Source organism: Haemorhous mexicanus, chromosome 33, assembly GCF_027477595.1.
Source record: "Haemorhous mexicanus isolate bHaeMex1 chromosome 33, bHaeMex1.pri, whole genome shotgun sequence".
NCBI lineage: Eukaryota > Metazoa > Chordata > Aves > Passeriformes > Fringillidae > Haemorhous > Haemorhous mexicanus.
Window position 1 is genome coordinate 1,892,376 of NC_082373.1, and position 20,805 is coordinate 1,913,180.

At 39.5% G+C, this 20,805-nt stretch overlaps 1 protein-coding gene across 2 annotated transcripts; it reads left to right on the plus strand.

Moving 5' to 3' along the window:
- Positions 1-716: 716 nt before the first annotated feature.
- Positions 717-19,075, plus strand: TMEM106C (transmembrane protein 106C). 2 transcript variants are annotated; one of them, XM_059871916.1, is made up of 7 exons: positions 717-979; positions 3,205-3,268; positions 7,659-7,818; positions 11,339-11,479; positions 11,597-11,646; positions 18,702-18,755; positions 18,895-19,075. In XM_059871916.1, the coding sequence occupies exons 1-7, from the start codon at positions 808-810 to the stop codon at positions 19,004-19,006; spliced, it is 753 nt and encodes a 250-aa protein (XP_059727899.1). In that variant the 5' UTR covers positions 717-807; the 3' UTR covers positions 19,007-19,075. The 2 variants fall into 2 exon arrangements, with proteins under 2 accessions (XP_059727899.1, XP_059727900.1); XM_059871917.1 differs by having other exon boundaries at positions 11,339-11,422.
- The last annotated feature ends 1,730 nt before the right edge of the window (positions 19,076-20,805 follow it).

Here is a 20,805-nt window from a genome sequence, read left to right on the forward strand (position 1 = left end):
CAGGGGGAATTCCTCAGGGAGGGGTCTGTGAGGGAGGAAGTCTTGAGGGAGAGGCACCTTTAGGGTGGGGGAGTCTCTGAGGTGGGGCTCTGAGGGTGGGGGGCTCTGAGGGTGGTGGGCTCTGAGGGTGGGGGTCTGTGCAGGGGAAATTCCTCAGGGAGGGGGTCTGTGAGGGAGGGGGTCTTGAGGGAGGGGCACCTTGAGGGTGGAGGAGTCTCTGAGGTGGGGGTCTCTGAGGGTGGGGGTCTCTGAGGGTGGGGGGCTCTGAGGGCGGGGGGCTCTGAGGGTGGGGGTCTCTGAGGGTGGGGGTCTCTGAGGGTGGGGGGCTCTGAGGGCGGGGGGCTCTGAGGGTGGGGGGCTCTGAGGGTGGGAGTCTCTGAGGGCGGGGGGCTCTGAGGGTGGGGGTCTCTGAGGGTGGGGGCTCTGAGGGTGGGGGGCTCTGAGGGTGGGGGGCTGTGCAGGGGGAATTCCTCAGGGAGGGGGTCTGTGAGGGAAGGGGTCTTGAGGGAGGGGGAGTCTCTGAGGTGGGGGTCCATAGCGGGGCCTGTCCCTCTGGGGGGGTCTCAGGGCTGTTCCTGAGGGGACACGGAGGAGCCCCAGGGCTGTGGGGCTGAGGAGGGGCAGGGGGGGACCCCTGGGTTTGGGCGAGCCCATCGAGCTGTCCCTTTCTCCTTGTGGCCGGGGACACTTTGTGCTGCCTTTGGGACCCCTTAGCACCTTAGAAACGGCTTTAAACCCCCCTTTAACATCCCAGAGCTGCTCCTGTCCCCTCTCCCAGGTGACACAGCCGTCCCCATCGCGGCCACCATGGGCTCTGTGCCTGCCCCGAGCCGCAGCAAGGCCGAGGATGAGGAGGATGAAGAGGCTTTGGTCAGCCAGCAGCCCGGGCAGGACGTGGCCAAGGTTCCCTACATGGAGGTCACGGGCCAGGACAGTGTCACCTGCCCCACCTGCCGGGGCAGCGGCTGCATCCCCACAGGTGGCTGCTCCTCAGCACCCCAAACCCCTCCAAACAGCACCAAAAAAGGCACTTTTTAATGTTTTACCCTCTTAAAGGGTCACTTTTTAGTGGGTTATCCCCATAAAAAGTCACTTTTTAATGTGTTATTCCCATAAAAGGTCATGTTTAACATGTTATTCCTATAAAAATTCACTTTTTAACATGTCATTCCCATAAAAAGTCACTTTTTTCTGTGTTATTCCCATAAAAGGTCACTTTTTTAATGTGTAGTTCCCATAAAAGGTCATTTTTACCATGTTATTCCCATAAAAGGTCATTTTTAACGTGTTATCCCCATAAAAAGTTCCTTTTTAATGTGTTATTCCCATAAAAAGTAATTTTTTAACATGTTACCCCCATAAAAAGTCACTTTTTAATGTGTTATTCCCATAAAAGGTCATGTTTAACATGTTATCCCCATAAAAAGTCAATTTTTAATGTGTTATTCCCATGAAAGGTCATGTTTAACATGTTATCCCCATAAAAAGTCACTTTTTAATGTGTTATTCCCATAAAAAGTCATTTTTTATGTGTTATTCCCATAAAGGGTCACTTTTTGGATGTATTATTCCCATAAAAGGTCACTTTTTTAACATGTTATCCCCATAAAATGTCACTTTTTAGTGGGTTATCCCCATAAAAAGTTACTTTTTATTGTGTTATTCCCATAAAAGGTCACTTTTTAATGTGTTATTCCCATAAAAGGTCATTTTTACCATGTTATTCCCATAAAAGGTCATTTTTACCATGTTATTCCCATAAAAGGTCATTTTTAACGTGTTATCCCCATAAAATGTCACTTTTTTAATGTGTTATTCCCATAAAAGGTAATTTTTTAACATGTTACCCCCATAAAAAGTCACTTTTTAATGTGTTATTCCCATAAAAGGTCATGTTTAACATGTTATCCCCATAAAAAGTCAATTTTTAATGTGTTATTCCCATAAAAGGTCATGTTTAACATGTTATCCCCATAAAAAGTCACTTTTAAAATGTGTTATTCCCATAAAAGATCATTTTTTATGTGTTATTCCCATAAAGGGTCACTTTTTGGATGTATTATTCCCATAAAAGGTCACTTTTTTAACATGTTATCCCCATAAAATGTCACTTTTTAGTGGGTTATCCCTGTAAAAAGTTACTTTTTAATGTGTTATTCCCATAAAAGATCATTTTTTATGTGTTATTCCCATAAAGGGTCACTTTTTGGATGTATTATTCCCATAAAAGGTCACTTTTTAATGTGTTATTCCCATAAAAGGTCATTTTTAACATGATATCCCCATAAAAAGTCACTTTTTGGATGTATTATTCCCATAAAAGGTCATTTATTTAACATGTTATTCCCATAAAAAGTCACTTTTTAATGTGTTATCCCTGTAAAAAGTCACTTTTTAATGTGTTATTCCCATAAAAAGTCATTTTTACCATGTTATTCCCATAAAAGGTCATTTTTAACATGTTATTCCCATAAAAGGTCACTTTTTAACATGTTATTCCCATAAAAGGTCACTTTTTAACATGTTATTCCCAAAAAAGTCACTTTTTTAACAGGTTATCCCCATAAAACTTCACTTTTTTAACATGTTATCCCCATAAAAAGTAACTTTTTTAATGTGTTATTCCCATAAACGGTCATTTTTAACATGTTATTCCCATAAAAAGTCACTTTTTAATGTGTTATTCCCATAAAATGTCACTTTTTTAATGTGTTATTCCCATAAAAGGGTCACTTTTTAACATGTTATTCCCATAAAAAGTCATTTTTTAACATGTTATTCTCCATAAAAGGTCACTTTTTGGATGTCTTATCCCCAAAAAAGGTCATTTTTAACATGTTATTCCCATAAAAAGTCACTTTTTTAACGTGTTATTCCCATAAAAGGGTCACTTTTTGGATGTCTTATCCCCAAAAAAGGTCATTTTTAACATGTTATTCCCATAAAAAGTCACTTTTTTAACGTGTTATTCCCAAAAAAGGTCATTTTTAACATGTTATTAACATAAAAAGTCACTTTTTTAAGGTGTTATTCTCCATAAAAGGTAATTTTTGGATCTCTTATCCCCAAAAAAGGTCACTTTTTACATGTTATTCCCATAAAAAGTCACTTTTTTAACATGTTATTCCCCTAAAATTCACTTTTTAATGTGTTATCCCCCCCAAAAATTCACATTTTCTGTCTTTTTCCCCTTTTCCCTCCCAGAGCAGGTGCACGAGTTGGTGGCTCTGATCCCCTACAGCGACCAACGGCTGCGGCCCCACAGAACGTAAGGGAGGAGAATTTATTGTTTAAAACCAAAAAAAAATATTTTATTTAAATTGAGATTTGAAATATTCCCACCCCAATCCCCCCACAGAACGTAAGGGAGGAGAATTTATTGTTTAAAAACCAAAAATAATTTTATTTAAAATGAGATTTGAAATATTTCCACCCCAATCCCCTCACAGAACGTAAGGGAGGAGATTTTATTGTTTAAATCCTCAAAAATATTTTATTTAAAATGAGATTTGAAATATTTCCACCCCAATCCCCCCACAGAACGTAAGGGAGGAGATTTTATTGTTAAAAACCAAAAAAAAAAATTGATTTAAAATGAGATTTGAAATATTTCCACCCCAATCCCCTCACAGAACGTAAGGGAGGAGATTTTATTGTTAAAAACCAAAAAAAAAAATTGATTTAAAATGAGATTTGAAATATTTCCACCCCAATCCCCTCACAGAACGTAAGGGAGGAGAATTTATTGTTAAAAACCTAAAAAAAATTTTATTTAAAATGAGATTTGAAATATTCCCACCCCAATCCCCTCACAGAACGTAAGGGAGGAGAATTTATTGTTAAAAACCTAAAAAAAATTGATTTAAAATGAGATTTGAAATATTTCCACCCCAATCCCCTCACAGAACGTAAGGGAGGAGATTTTATTGTTAAAAACACCAAAAATATTTTATTTAAAATGAGATTTGAAATATTTCCACCCCAATCCCCTCACAGAACGTAAGGGAGGAGATTTTATTGTTTAAATCATCAAAAATATTTTATTTAAAATGAAATTTGAAATATTCCCACCCCAATCCCCTCACAGAACGTAAGGGAGGAGATTTTATTGTTTAAAACCAAAAAAAAATTTTATTTAAAATGAGATTTGAAATATTTCCACCCCAATCCCCCTCACAGAACGTAAGGGAGGAGATTTTATTGTTTAAATCATCAAAAATATTTTATTTAAAATGAGATTTGAAATATTTCCACCCCAATCCCCTCACAGAACGTAAGGGAGGAGATTTTATTGTTTAAAACCAAAAAAAAAAATTTATTTAAAATGAGATTTGAAATATTTCCACCCCAATCCCCCTCACAGAACGTAAGGGAGGAGATTTTATTGTTAAAAACAAAAAAAATTTGATTTAAAATGAGATTTGAAATATTCCCACCCCAATCCCCTCACAGAATGTAAGGGAGGAGATTTTATTGTTTAAAACCCAAAATAATTTTATTTAAAATGAAATTTGAAATATTTCCACCCCAATCCCCTCACAGAAAGTAAGGGAGGAGATTTTATTGTTTAAAACCAAAAAAAAATTTTATTTAAAATGAGATTTGAAATATTTCCACCCCAATCCCCTCACAGAACGTAAGGGAGGAGAATTTATTGTTTAAATCATCAAAAATATTTGATTTAAAATGAGATTTGAAATATTTCCACCCCAATCCCCTCACAGAACGTAAGGGAGGAGATTTTATTGTTTAAATCCCAAAAATATTTTATTTAAAATGAGATTTGAAATATTCCCACCCCAATCCCCTCACAGAACGTAAGGGAGGAGATTTTATTGTTTAAATCCCCAAAAAAAATTTATTTAAAATGAGATTTGAAATAATTCCACCCCAATCCCCCTCACAGAACGTAAGGGAGGAGATTTTATTGTTTAAATCCCAAAAATATTTTATTTAAAATGAGATTTGAAATATTTCCACCCCAATCCCCTCACAGAACGTAAGGGAGGAGATTTTATTGTTTAAAACCAAAAAAATGAGATTTAAAATGAGATTTGAAATATTCCCACCCCAATCCCCTCACAGAACGTAAGGGAGGAGATTTTATTGTTTAAATCATCAAAAATATTTTATTTAAAATGAAATTTGAAATATTTCCACCCCAATCCCCTCACAGAACGTAAGGGAGGAGATTTTATTGTTTAAATCCCAAAAAAATGAGATTTAAAATGAGATTTGAAATATTTCCACCCCAACCCCCTCACAGAACGTAAGGGAGGAGATTTTATTGTTTAAATCATCAAAAATATTTTATTTAAAATGAGATTTGAAATATTCCCACCCCAATTCCCCTCACAGAACGTAAGGGAGGAGATTTTATTGTTTAAATCATCAAAAATATTTTATTTAAATTGAGATTTGAAATATTCCCACCCCAATCCCCCTCACAGAACGTAAGGGAGGAGAATTTATTGTTTAAAACCCCAAAAAATGGGATTTAAAATGAGATTTGAAATATTCCCACCCCAATCCCCTCACAGAACGTAAGGGAGGAGATTTTATTGTTTAAAACCAAAAAAAAAAAATATTTAAAATGAGATTTGAAATATTCCCACCCCAATCCCCTCAGAGAACGTAAGGGAGGAGATTTTATTGTTTAAAACCAAAAAAAATTGATTTAAAATGAGATTTGAAATATTCCCACCCCAATCCCCTCACAGAACGTAAGGGAGGAGAATTTATTGTTTAAATCCTCAAAAATATTTTATTTAAAATGAGATTTGAAATATTTCCACCCCAATCCCCTCACAGAACGTAAGGCAGGAGATTTTATTGTTAAAAACTTCAAAAAAATTGATTTAAAATGAGATTTGAAATATTTCCACCCCAATCCCCTCACAGAACGTAAGGGAGGAGATTTTATTGTTTAAAACCAAAAAAATATTTTATTTAAATTGAGATTTGAAATATTTCCACCCCAATCCCCTCACAGAACGTAAGGGAGGAGAATTTATTGTTTAAACCCTCAAAAAAATTTTATTTAAAATGAGATTTGAAATATTTCCACCCTGGGCACCACACAATCCATTGGGTTTTAGCATCCAAATCTTGCACAGAGGGTGAAGAATTTGAATTTTTTTTGTTTTTTAGCATCCAAATCTTGCAGAGAGGGTGAAAAATTGAATTTTTTGGTTTTTTAGCATCCAAATCTTGCGAAAATTTCAATTTTTTTGTTTTTTAAGATGCAAATCTTCCACAGAGGGCGAATAATTTGAATTTTTTTGGTTTTTTAGCATCCAAATCTTGTGAAGAATTGATTTTTTTTAGTTTAATAGGATCCAAATCTTGAAGGATTGAATTTTTTTGGTTTTTATGGATCCAAATCTTGCACAGAGGGCGAATAATTTGAATTTTTTTGGTTTTTATGGATCCAAATCTTGCACAGAGGGCGAAGAATTGAATTTTTTTGGGGCGAACAATTGAATTTTTTGGGTTTTTATGGATCCAAATCTTGCACACAGGATGAATAATTTCTATTTTTTTTATTTTTTAGAACCCAAATCTTGCAGAGAGGGCGAAAAATTGAATTTTTTTTGGTTTTTTAGCATCTGAATCTTGCGAAAATTTCAATTTTTTTTGTTTTTTAAGATGCAAATCTTGCACAGAGGGTGAATAATTTCTATTTTTTTTGGTTTTTTAGCATCCAAATCTTGCGAAGAATTGAAATTTTTGGGGTTTTTTAAGATCCAAATCTTGAAGGATTGAATTTTTTTTGTTTTTATGGATCCAAATCTTCCACAGAGGGCGAACAATTGAATTTTTTTTGGTTTTTTAGCATCCAAATCTTGTGAAAATTTCATTTTTTTTGTTTTTTAAGATGCAAATCTTCCACAGAGGGCGAATAATTTGAATATTTTCATTTTTTAGCATCCAAATCTTGCACAGAGGGCGAATAATTTGAATTTTTTTGGTTTTTTAGCATCCAAATCTTGTGAAGAATTGATTTTTTTTAGTGTAATAGGATCCAAATCTTGAAGGATTGAATTTTTTTGGTTTTTATGGATCCAAATCTTGCAGAGAGGGCGAATAATTTGAATTTTTTTTGTTTTTTAGCATCTGAATCTTGAGAAAATTTCAATTTTTTTGTTTTTTTAAGATGCAAATCTTGCACAGAGGGCGAAGAATTTGAATATTTTCATTTTTTAGCATCCAAATCTTGCAGAGAGGGCAAATAATTTGAATTTCTTGGGTTTTTTAGCATCCAAATCTTCCACAGAGGGCGAATAATTTGAATTTCTTGGGTTTTTTAGCATCCAAATCTTCCACAGAGGGCGAATAATTTGAATTTTTTCATTTTTTAGCATCCAAATCTTCCACAGAGGGCGAATAATTAGAATTTTTTTGTATTTTAGCATCCAAATCTTCCACAGAGGGCGAATAATTTGAATATTTTCATTTTTTAGCATCCAAATCTTCCACAGGGGGCGAATAATTTGAATATTTTCATTTTTTACCATCCAAATCTTGCAGACAGGGCGAATAATTTGAATTTTTTTGCTTTTTTAGCATCCGAATCTTGCGAAAAATTGACTTTTTTTCATTTTTTAGCCTCCAAACCTCACACAAACTTCCATTTTTTTGGTTTTTTCTTCCCCCAGCAAACTCTACGTGCTGCTCTCCGTGCTGCTGTGCCTGCTCCTCTCTGCCCTGGGCGTTTTCTTCCTCTTCCCCCGCGGGGTGCAGGTGAAGCCCGCCGGCATCCGCGTGGTGCAGGTGTGGTTTGACAGCCACAGCTCCGCCGTGCTCCTGGCCATCACGGTACAAACCCCAAACTGGGACATGTGGGGCAAAAAAACCCAAATTTGGGGACAAAAAAACCCAAACTGGGGACATGTGGGGCAAAAAAAACCCCAACTTTGGGGCAATTTGGAACATTTGGGACAAAAAAACCCAAATTTGGGAAATTTCGGACAAAAAAAACCCAGATTTGGGGACAAAAAACCCCAAACTGGGGACATGTGGGGCAAAAAAATCCAAATTTGGGGCAATTTGGGACAAAAAACCCCCAAATTTGGGACAAAAAACCCTAAATTTGGGACAAAAAACCCTAAATTTGGGACATTTGGGACAAAAAAACCCCAAATTTGGGACAAAAAACCCTAAATTTGGGACAAAAAAAACCCAAATTGGGGACATTTGGGGCAAAAAACCCCAAATTTGGGACAAAAAACCCCAAATTTGGGACATTTGGGACAAAAAAACCCCAAATTTGGGACATTTGGGACAAAAAACCCCAAATTTGGGACAAAAAAACCCCAAATTTGGGACATTTGGGACAAAAACCCCCAAATTTGGGACAAAAAACCCCAAATTTGGGACAATTTGGGATAAAAAACCCCAAATTGGGGACATTTGGGACAAAAAAACCCAAATTTGGGACAATTTGGGACAAAAAAACCCAAATTTGGGACATTTTGGGACAAAAAACCCCAAATTTGGGACAATTTGGGACAAAAAACCCCAAATTTGGGACATTTGGGACAAAAACCCCCAAATTTGGGACAAAAAACCCCAAATTTGGGGACATTTGGGACAAAAAAACCCAAATTTGGGACAAAAAACCCCCAAATTTGGGACAAAAAAACCCCAAACTGGGACATTTGGGGCAAAAAAACCCAAATTTGGGACAAAAAACCCCAAATTTGGGGCAATTTGGGACAAAAAAACCCCAAATTTGGGACATTTTGGGACAAAAAAACCCCAAATTTGGGACCAAAAACCCCAAATTTGGGACAAAAAAACCCAAATTTGTGACATTTGGGACAAAAAAACCCAAATTGGGGACAAAAAACCCGAAATTTGGGACAATTTGGGACAAAAAACCCCAAATTTGGGACAATTTGGGACAAAAAAACCCAAATTTGGGGACAAAAAAACCCCAAACTGGGACATTTGGGACAAAAAAACCCAAATTTGGGACAAAAAACCCCAAACTGGGGACATTTGGGACAAAAAACCCCAAATTTGGGGCAATTTGGGACAAAAAACACCCCAAATTTGGGACAAAAACCCCAAATTTGGGACATTTGGGACAAAAAAACCCCAAATTTGGGACAAAAAACCCCAAACTGGGGACATTTGGGGATAAAAAGACCCCAAATTTGGGACAAAAAACCCAAATTTGGAACATTTGGGACAAAAACCCCCAAATTTGGGACAAAAAAACCCAAATTTGGGACATTTGGGGACAAAAAAACCCAAATTTGGGACATTTCGGACAAAAAAACCCCAAATTGGGGACAAAAAAACCCCAAATTTGGGACATTTGGGAAAAAAACCCCCAAATTTGGGACAAAAAACCCCAAATTTGGGACAATTTGGGACAAAAAAACCCCAAATTTGGGACAAAAAAACCCCAATTTGGGGCAATTTGGGACAAAAAACCCCAAATTTGGGACATTTCGGACAAAAAAACCCCAAATTTGGGACATTTTGGGAGAAAAAAACCCCAAATTTGGGACAATTTGGGACAAAAAACCCCAAATTTGGGACAAAAAACCCCAAATTTGGGACATTTTGGGACAAAAAACCCCAAATTTGGGACATTTTGGGACAAAAAACCCCAAATTTGGGACAATTTGGGACAAAAAACCCCAAATTTGGGACATTTGGGACAAAAAACCCCAAATTTGGGACAAAAAAACCCAAATTTGGGACATTTGGGACAAAAAACCCCAAATTTGGGACAAAAAACCCCAAATTTGGGACAATTTGGGACAAAAAACCCCAAATTTGGGACATTTTGGGACAAAAAACCCCAAATTTGGGACAAAAAACCCCAAATTTGGGACATTTTGGGACAAAAAACCCCAAATTTGGGACACTTGGGACAAAAAAACCCAAATTTGGGACAATTTGGGACAAAAAAACCCAAATTTGGGACAAAAAACCCCCAAATTTGGGACATTTGGGACAAAAAAACCCCAAATTTGGGACATTTTGGACAAAAAAACCCCAAATTTGGGACAAAAAACCCCAAATTTGGGACAATTTGGGACAAAAAAACCCAAATTTGGGACAAAAAACCCCAAATTTGGGACAAAAAAACCCAAATTTGGGACATTTGGGACAAAAAAACCCCAAATTTGGGACAAAAAACCCCAAATTTGGGACAATTTGGGACAAAAAACCCCAAATTTGGGACAATTTGGGACAAAAAACCCCAAATTTGGGACATTTTGGGACAAAAAAAACCCAAATTTGGGACAAAAAACCCCAAATTTGGGACATTTGGGACAAAACCCCCAAATTTGGGACAATTTGGGACCAAAAAACCCCAAATTTGGGACAATTTGGGACAAAAAACCCCAAATTTGGGACATTTTGGGACAAAAAACCCCAAATTTGGGACATTTTGGGACAAAAAACCCCCAAATTTGGGATATTTGGGACAAAAAAACCCCAAATTTGGGGCAATTGGGACAAAAAAACCCCAAATTTGGGACATTTGGGACAAAAACCCCAAATTTGGGACATTTTGGGACAAAAAAACCCCAGGGGAACGATCCAGCCAGGTCAGGGTTGGTTTTTGTCCCCTGCAGCTGTGCCAGGGTTGGTTTTTATCCCCTCCAGGGATGTCAGGGTTGGTTTTTATCCCCTCCAGGGATGTCAGGGTTGGTTTTTATCCCCCCCAGCTGTGCCAGGGTTGGTTTTTATCCCCTCCAGTTGAGTCAGGGTTGGTTTTTATCCCCTCCAGAATTTCAGGGTTGGTTTTAGTCCCCTCCAGCCAGCTCAGGGTTGGTTTTTATCCCCTCCAGAATTTCAGGGTTGGTTTTTGTCCCCCCCAGAATTTCAGGGTTGGTTTTTATCCCCTCCAGCCGGGTCAGGGTTGGTTTTTATCCCCTCCAGCCAGCTCAGGGTTGGTTTTTATCCCCTCCAGTTGGGTCAGGGTTGGTTTTTGTCCCCTCCAGCTGGGTCAGGGTTGGTTTTTATCCCCTCCAGCTGTGTCAGGGTTGGTTTTTATCCCCTCCAGAATTTCAGGGTTGGTTTTTGTCCCCTCCAGAATGGTCAGGGTTGGTTTTTATCCCCTCCAGAATTTCAGGGTTGGTTTTTGTCCCCTCCAGCCAGCTCAGGGTTGGTTTTTATCCCCTCCAGTTGGGTCAGGGTTGGTTTTTGTCCCCTCCAGCCAGCTCAGGGTTGGTTTTTATCCCCTCCAGCTGTGCCAGGGTTGGTTTTTATCCCCTCCAGAATTTCAGGGTTGGTTTTTATCCCCTCCAGTTGGGTCAGGGTTGGTTTTTGTCCCCTGCAGAATTTCAGGGTTGGTTTTTGTCCCCTGCAGGCCACGCTGAGGATCAGCAATTCCAATTTCTGCTGGGTGGCCCTGAGCAGCCTGAGCAGCCAGGTGCAGTACATGAACACCGTGGTGGGCCAGCAGCAGCTCAGCAACGTCACCAGCATCCAGCCCCTGAGGGACAAACTGGTACAGACTGGGCCAACTGGGCCAACTGGGAGGGGATTCAGAGCTGCTTTTCTCTGGGCATTCCCCAGCAGTGGGGTTGGAAGTTGCTGAAATTGGATTTTTTCTGCTTGGTTGTAGGTGAATTTCACCGTCAAGGCCGAGCTGGGTGGATCCCTGTCCTACCTGTAGTAAGGATAAAAATATAGAAAATTCATTTTTAAATTAAAAATAATTGGGAATTATTTTTAGGCAGAGCTGGGTGGATCCCTGTCCTACTTGTAGTAAGGATAAAAATATAGAAAATTCATTTTTAATTAAAAATAATTGGGAATTATTTTTAGATTAAAATATAGGAAATTAATTTTTTAATTAAAATAATTGGGAATTTTTTAAAAATTTAAATATAGGAAATTAATTTTTTAATTAAAAATAATTGGGAATTATTTTGTGATTAAAATATAGGAAATTAATTTTTAAATTAAAAATAATTGCGAATTATTTTTAGGTAAAGCTAGGTGGATCCCTGTCCTACCTGTAGTAAGGAATAAAATATAGAAAAATCATTTTTAAATTAAAATAATTTTGAATTATTTTTAGATTAAAATATAGGAAGTTAAGTTTGTAATTAAAAATAATTCCAATTATTTTTAGGCCGAGCTGGGTGGATCCCTGTCCTACCTGTAGTAAGGATAAAAATATAGAAAATTCATTTTTTAATTAAAAATAATTGGGAATTATTTTTTGGCAGAGCTGGGTGGATCCCTGTCCTACCTGTAGTAAGGATAAAAATATAGAAAATTAATTTTTAAATTAAAAATAATTCCATTTATTTTTAGGCCGAGCTGGGTGGATCCCTGTCCTACTTGTAGTAAGGATTAAAATAGAGGAAATTCATTTTTAATTAAAAATAATTGGGAATTATTTTTAGGCAGAGCTGGGTGGATCCCTGTCCTACCTGTAGTAAGGATAAAAATATAGGAAATTCATTTTTTAATTAGAAATAATTGGGAATTATTTTTAGGCAGAGCTGGGTGGATCCCTGTCCTACCTGTAGTAAGGAATAAAATATAGGCAATTAATTTTTAATTAAAAATAATTGGGAATTATTTTGTGATTAAAATATAGAAAATTAATTTTTAAATTAAAAATAATTGGGAATTATTTTTGATTAATATATAGGAAATTCATTTGTAATTAAAAATAATTAGGAATTATTTTTAGGCAGAGCTGGGTGGATCCCTGTCCTACCTGTAGTAAGGAATAAAATAGAGGAAATTCATTTTTAATTAAAAATAATTGGGAATTATTTTTAGGCCAAGCTGGGTGGATCCCTGTCCTACCTGTAGTAAGGAATAAAATAGAGGAAATACATTTTTAAATTAAAAATAATTGGGAATTATTTTGTGATTAAAATATAGAAAATTAATTTTTAAATTAAATATAATCGGGAATTATTTTTGATTAAAAAATAGGAAATTCATTTTTAATTAAAAGTAATCAGGAATTATTTTTAGGCAGAGCTGGGTGGATCCCTGTCCTACCTGTAGTAAGGATAAAATAGAGGAAATTCATTTTTAAATTAAAAATAATTGGGAATTATTTTTAGATTAAAATATAGGAAATTAATTTTGCAATTAAAAATAATTGGGAATTATTTTTAGGCAGAGCTGGGTGGATCCCTGTCCTACTTGTAGTAAGGATTAAAATATAGAAAACTAATTTTTAAATTAAAAATAATTGGGAATTATTTTTTGATTAAAATATGGAAAATTCATTTTTTAATTAAAAATAATTGGGAATTATTTTTAGGCAGAGCTGGGTGGATCCCTGTCCTACCTGTAGTAAGGAATAAAATAGCGGAAATTCATTTTTAAATTAAAAATAATTGGGAATTTTTTAAAAAATTAAAATATAGGAAATTCATTTTTTAATTAAAATTAATTGGGAATTATTTTTAGGTAGAGCTGGGTGGATCCCTGTCCTACCCGTAATAAGGATTAAAACTGGGGAAATTAATTTTTCAATTAAAAATAATTGGGAATTATTTAAAATTAATTCATTATTAAATTATTTTTAATTGGAAAAGAATTGGAAATCCCTGCCTTTTCCTGCTCAATCCCTTTGCCAGGAATTCTCTCAAGGTTTTGTTGACACCAAAGTGAGAAATCCCAGCAGGAGCTGCCCAAAAAACCCCAAATTCCTCAATTTTCTCCCTTTCTGACCCATTTCCGTGACACCAAAGTGAGAAATCCCAGCAGGATTTGCCAAAAAACCCCAAATTCCTCAATTTTCTCCCTTTCTGACCCATTTCAGTGACACCAAAGTGAAAAATCCCAGCAGGGGCTGCCCAAAAACCCCAAATTCCTCAATTTTCTCCCTTGCTGACCCATTTCATTGACTCCAAAGTGAAAAATCCCAGCAGGGGCTGCCCAAAAACCCCAAATTCCTCAATTTTCTCCCTTTCTGACCCATTTCCTTGACACCAAAGTGAGAAATACCAACAAGGGCTGCCAAAAAAACCCAAATTTCTCAATTTTCTCCCTTTCTGACCCATTTAATTGACACCAAAGTGAAAAATCCCAGCAGGATTTGCCAAAAACCCCCAAATTCCTCAATTTTCTCCCTTTCTGACCCCTTTGATTGACACCAAAGTGAGAAATCCCAGCAGGGGCTGCCCAAAAAACCCCAAATTCCTCAATTTTCTCCCTTTCTGACCCCTTTGATTGACACCAAAGTGAAAAATCCCAGCAGGATTTGCCCAAAAACCCCAAATTCCTCAATTTTCTCTCTTTTTGACCCATCTCCTTGACACCAAAGTGAAAAATCCCAGCAGGAGCTGCCCAAAAACCCCAAATTCCTCAATTTTCTCCCTTTCTGACCCATTTCATTGACACCAAAGTGAAAAATCCCAGCAGGATTTGCCAAAAAACCCCAAATTCCTCAATTTTCTCCCTTTCTGACCCATTTCAGTGACACCAAAGTGAGAAATCCCAGCAGGAGCTGCCCAAAAAAACCCAAATTCCTCAATTTTCTCCCTTTCTGACCCATTTCCTTGACACCAAAGTGAGAAATCCCAGCAGGATTTGCCAAAAAACCCCAAATTCCTCAATTTTCTCCCTTTCTGACCCATTTCATTGACACCAAAGTGAAAAATCCCAGCAAGGGCTGCCAAAAAAACCCAAATTCCTCAATTTTCTCCCTTTCTGACCCCTTTGATTGACACCAAAGTGAAAAATCCCAGCAGGGGCTGCCCAAAAAAACCCAAATTCCTCAATTTTCTCCCTTTCTGACCCATTTCAATGACACCAAAGTGAAAAATCCCAGCAGGAGCAGCAAAAAAACCCCAAATTCCTCAATTTTCTCCCTTTCTGACCCATTTCATTGACACCAAAGTGAGAAATACCAGCAGGGGCTGCCCAAAAACCCCAAATTCCTCAATTTTCTCCATTTCTGACCCCTTTGACACCAAAGTGAAAAATCCCAGCAGGAGCTGCCCAAAAACCCCAAATTCCTCAATTTTCTCCATTTCTGACCCCTTTGATTGACACCAAAGAGAAAAATCCCAGCAGGATTTGGCAAAAAACCCCAAATTCCTCAATTTTCTCCCTTTCTGACCCATTTCAGTGACACCAAAGTGAAAAATCCCAGCAGGGGCTGCCCAAAAACCCCAAATTCCTCAATTTTCTCCCTTTCTGACCCATTTCAGTGACACCAAAGTGAAAAATCCCAGCAGGATTTGCCCAAAAAACCCCAAATTTCTCAATTTTCTCCCTTTCTGACCCATTTCAGTGACACCAAAGTGAAAAATCCCAGCAGGATTTGCCCAAAAACCCCAAATTCCTCAATTTTCTCCCTTTCTGACCCATTTCATTGACACCAAAGTGAAAAATCCCAGCAGGGGCTGCCAAAAAACCCCAAATTCCTCAATTTTCTCCTTTTCTGACCCATTTCCTTGACACCAAAGTGAAAAATCCCAGCAGGGGCTGCCCAAAAACCCCAAATTCCTCAATTTTCTCCCTTTCTGACCCATTTCAGTGACACCAAAGTGAAAAATCCCAGCAGGATTTGCCAAAAAAACCCCAAATTCCTCAATTTTCTCCCTTTCTGACCCATTTCAGTGACACCAAAGTGAGAAATCCCAGCAGTAGCTGCCCAAAAACCCCAAATTCCTCAATTTTCTCCCTTTCTGACCCATTTCATTGACACCAAAGTGAAAAATCCCAGCAGGGGCTGCCAAAAAACCCCAAATTCCTCAATTTTCTCCCTTTCTGACCCATTTCATTGACACCAAAGTGAAAAATCCCAGCAGGAGCTGCCAAAAAATCCCAAATTCCTCAATTTTCTCCCTTTCTGACCCATTTCCTTGACACCAAAGTGAGAAATCCCAGCAGGAGCTGCCAAAAACCCCAAATTCCTCAATTTTCTCCCTTTCTGACCCATTTCAGTGACACCAAAGTGAGAAATCCCAGCAGGATTTGCCCAAAATCCCCAAATTCCCCAATTTTCTCCCTTTCTGTCCCATTTCAGTGACACCAAAGTGAGAAATCCCAGCAGGATTTGCCCAAAAAACCCCAAATTCCTCAATTTTCTCCCTTTCTGACCCATTTCATTGACACCAAAGTGAGAAATCCCAGCAGGATTTGCCAAAAAAACCCAAATTCCTCAATTTTCTCCCTTTCTGACCCCTTTGATTGACACCAAAGTGAAAAATCCCAGCAGGGGCTGCCCAAAAAAACCCAAATTCCTCAATTTTCTCCCTTTCTGACCCATTTCAATGACACCAAAGTGAAAAATCCCAGCAGGAGCAGCAAAAAAACCCCAAATTCCTCAATTTTCTCCCTTTCTGACCCATTTCAGTGACACCAAAGTGAGAAATCCCAGCAGGGGCTGCCCAAAAACCCCAAATTCCTCAATTTTCTCCATTTCTGACCCCTTTGATTGACACCAAAGAGAAAAATCCCAGCAGGATTTGGCAAAAAACCCCAAATTCCTCAATTTTCTCCCTTTCTGACCCATTTCATTGCCACCAAAGTGAAAAATCCCAGCAGGATTTGCCAAAAAACCCCAAATTCCTCAATTTTCTCCCTTTCTGACCCATTTATTGACACCAAAGTGAGAAATCCCAGCAGGAGCTGCCCAAAAACCCCAAATTCCTCAATTTTCTCCCTTTCTGACCCATTTCCTTGACACCAAAGTGAAAAATCCCAGCAGGATTTGCCAAAAAACCCCAAATTCCTCAATTTTCTCCCTTTCTGACCCATTTCAGTGACACCAAAGTGAAAAATCCCAGCAGGATTTGCCAAAAAAACCCCAAATTCCTCAATTTTCTCCATTTCTGACCCATTTCATTGACACCAAAGTGAAAAATCCCAGCAGTAGCTGCCCAAAAAAACCCAAATTCCTCAATTTTCTCCCTCTCTGACCCCTTTGATTGACACCAAAGTGAGAAATCCCAGCAGGAGCTGCCCAAAAAAACCCAAATTCCTCAATTTTCTCCCTTTCTGACCCATTTCCTTGACACCAAAGTGAGAAATCCCAGCAGGAGCTGCCCAAAAACCCAAATTCCTCAATTTTCTCCCTTTCTGACCCATTTCAGTGACACCAAAGTGAAAAATCCCAGCAGGAGCTGCCCAAAAAACCCCAAATTCCTCAATTTTCTCCCTTTCTGACCCCTTTGACACCAAAGTGAGAAATCCCAGCAGGAGCTGCCCAAAAACCCCAAATTCCTCAATTTTCTCCCTTTCTGACCCATTTCAGTGACACCAAAGTGAAAAATCCCAGCAGGATTTGCCAAAAAACCCCAAATTCCTCAATTTTCTCCCTTTCTGCCCCATTTCCTTGACACCAAAGTGAGAAATCCCAGCAGGAGCTGCCCAAAAACCCCAAATTCCTCAATTTTCTCCCTTTCTGACCCATTTCCTTGACACCAAAGTGAGAAATCCCAGCAGGAGCTGCCCAAAAACCCCAAATTCCTCAATTTTCTCCCTTTCTGACCCATTTCATTGACACCAAAGTGAGAAATCCCAGCAGGAGCTGCCCAAAAACCCCAAATTCCTCAATTTTCTCCATTTCTGACCCCATTGATTGTCACCAAAGTGAAAAATCCCAGCAGGGGCTGCCCAAAAAACCCCAAATTCCTCAATTTTCTCCCTCTCTGACCCATTTCATTGAGACCAAAGTGAAAAATCCCAGCAGGGGCTGCCCAAAAACCCCAAATTCCTCAATTTTCTCCCTTTCTGACCCATTTCATTGACACCAAAGTGGAAAATCCCAGCAGGAGTTTCCAAAAAACCCCAAATTCCTCAATTTTCTCCCTTTTTCACCTATTTATTGACACCAAAGTGAAAAATCCCAGCAGGATTTGCCAAAAAACCCCAAATTCCTCAATTTTCTCCTTTTCTGACCCATTTCCATGACACCAAAGTGAAAAATCCCAGCAGGGGCTGCCAAAAAACCCCAAATTCCTCAATTTTCTCCCTTTCTGACCCATTTCCTTGAAACCTAAGTGAGAAATCCCAGCAGGAGCTGCCCAAAAAACCCCAAATTCCTCAATTTTCTCCCTTTCTGACCCATTTCAATGACACCAAAGTGAGAAATCCCAGCAGGATTTGCCCAAAAACCCCAAATTCCTCAATTTTCTCCCTTTCTGACCCATTTCAGTGACACCAAAGTGAAAAATCCCAGCAGGGGCTGCCCAAAAACCCCAAATTCCTAAATTTTCTCCCTTTCTGACCCCTTTGATTGACACCAAAGGGAAAAATCCCAGCAGGATTTGCCAAAAAAACCCCAAATTCCTCAATTTTCTCCCTTTCTGACCCATTTCATTGACACCAAACTGAAAAATCCCAGCAGGATTTGCCAAAAAAACCCCAAATTCCTCAATTTTCTCCCTCTCTGACCCATTTCATTGACACCAAACTGAAAAATCCCAGCAGGAGTTTCCAAAAAAACCCCAAATTCCTCAATTTTCTCCCTTTCTGACCCATTTCAGTGACAGCAAAGTGAAAAATCCCAGCAGGATTTGCCAAAAAAACCCCAAATTCCTCAATTTTCTCCCTTTCTGACCCATTTCATTGACACCAAACTGAAAAATCCCAGCAGGATTTGCCCAAAAAACCCCAAATTCCTCAATTTTCTCCCTTTCTGACCCATTTCATTGACACCAAAGTGAAAAATCCCAGCAGGATTTGCCAAAAAAACCCCAAATTCCTCAATTTTCTCCCTTTTTCTTGATCTTTTCCAGTTTTTTCTGCACTTTGCCCAAGGTCAAGGTCCACAACATCGTCATCCTCATGAGGTGGGTGCCTCTCCTGCTTCTTGGAGCTCCTCCCGAGGATGCCATCCTCACCTTTCCACCAAAACCCGCAGGAATTTGGGGGTTTTTTTTTTGACAAAAAGAGGAAATTTGATGAATTGTTGTTCCTTTACCCTGCCAGGACCTCGGTGAAGCTCTCCTACCTCGGCCACAGCACCCAGAGCACCTTGGAGACCTTCCACTACCTGGACTGCAGCTCCAACTCCACGGCCCCGGCCCTGGGGACACCCTGAGGACACCGAGGACACCCTGAGGACACCCTGAGGACACCCAGGGACCGTGAGTGGCACTGCGGGGACAAACCCGGCAGCTCCTGCGGGGGCGCTGCTCCCCTTCCTCCCTGCCCAGCAATCTGGAACTTTCCTTCCTGAATCGAGGGGCTGAAATCCCAAAAATCTGATTCCCACCTGCTCTGGAAGTGCTGAGCAATCTGGAACTTTCCCTCCAGAATTTAGGGGCTGAAATCCCAAAAATCTGATTCCCTCCTGCTCTGGAAGTGCTGAGCAATCTGGAACTTTCCCTCCTGGATTGAGGGGCTGAAATCCCAGAGATTTGATTCCCACCTGCTCTGGGAGCTTGGCACCACCTCAGGGTGTTTTGGGGTGAATTTATTATTTAATTTTGAAGAGTAAATGGATTTAGGTTTGGGGTTTTTTTTGTTTTTTCAGGGGAAATGAGTTGATTTTCCTGCACCTCAGCACCCCAAAAAGGGAGAGATCCCACCCAGAACGAGCCCCTGGAAGGAAGCAAGGACCCCAAACCTTTGGATTCAACTTCTTCCCTCCCTGCCCAGCAATCTGGAACTTTCCCTCCTGAATTTAGGGGCTGAAATCCCAAAAATCTGATTCCCACCTTCTTTGGAAGTGCTGAACAATCTGGAACTTTCTCTCCTGAATTTAGGGGCTGAAATCCCAGAGATTTGATTCCCACCTGCTCTGGAAGTGCTGAACAATCTGGAACTTTCCCTCCTGAATTTGGAGGCTGAAATCCCAAAAATCTGATTCCCACCTGCTCTGGAAGTGCTGAGCAATCTGGAACTTTCCCTCCTGGATTGAGGGGCTGAAATCCCAGAGATTTGGTTCCCACCTGCTCTGGGAGCTGGGCACCACCTCAGGGTGTTTTGGGGTGAATTTATTATTTAATTTTGGAGAGTAAATGAATTGGGTTTTTTGGTTTTTTTTATTTTCCAGCACCTCAGCACCCCCCAAAAAGGGAGAGATCCCACCCAGAACGAGCCCCTGGAAGGAGGCAAAGGACCCCAAACCTTTGGATTCAACTTCTTTCCTCCCAGCCCAGCAATCTGGAACTTTCCCTCCTGGACTGAGGGGCTGAAATCCCAGAGATTTGATTCCCACCTGCTCTGGGAGCTTGGCACCACCTCAGGGTGTTTTGGGGTGAATTGATTTCATTTTGGAGAGGAAATGAATTGGGTTTTTTGGGTTTTTTTTTATTTTCCTGCACCTCAGCACCCCAAAAAGGGAGAGATCCCACCCAGAACGAGCCCCTGGAAGGAGGCAAAGACCCCAAACCTTTGGATTCAACTTCTTCCCTCCCTGCCCAGCAATCTGGAACTTTCCCTCCTGAACTGAGGGGCTGAAATCCCGGAGATTTGATTCCCACCTGCTCTGGAAGTGCTGAACAATCTGGAACTTTCCCTCCTGGACTGAGGGGCTGAAATCCCAAAAATCTGATTCCCACCTGCTCTGGGAGCTTGGCACCACCTCAGGGTGTTTTGGGGTGAATTGATTTCATTTTGGAGAGGAAATGGATTTGGGTTTTTGGGTTTTTTTATTTTCCTGCACCTCAGCACCCCAAAAAGGGAGAGATCCCACCCAGAACGAGCCCCTGGAAGGAAGCAAGAACCCCAAACCTTTGGATTAAATTTCTTCCCTTCCTGCCCAGCAATCTGGAACTTTCCCTCCTGGACTGAGAGGCTGAAATCCCAGAGATCTGATTCCCTCCTGCTCTGGGAGCTGGGCACCACCTCAGGGTGTTTTGGGGTGAATTTATTATTTAATTTTGGAGAGTAAAT

Bases quoted from the DNA above. Each gene is read 5' to 3' on its own strand.
- TMEM106C (XM_059871916.1), top strand. From the start codon at position 808: ATGGGCTCTGTGCCTGCCCCGAGCCGCAGCAAGGCCGAGGATGAGGAG. The intron at 7,819-11,338 runs GTACAAACCCCA...TGTCCCCTGCAG, and splicing joins CCGTGCTCCTGGCCATCACG to GCCACGCTGAGGATCAGCAA. The intron at 11,480-11,596 runs GTACAGACTGGG...GCTTGGTTGTAG, and splicing joins AGCCCCTGAGGGACAAACTG to GTGAATTTCACCGTCAAGGC.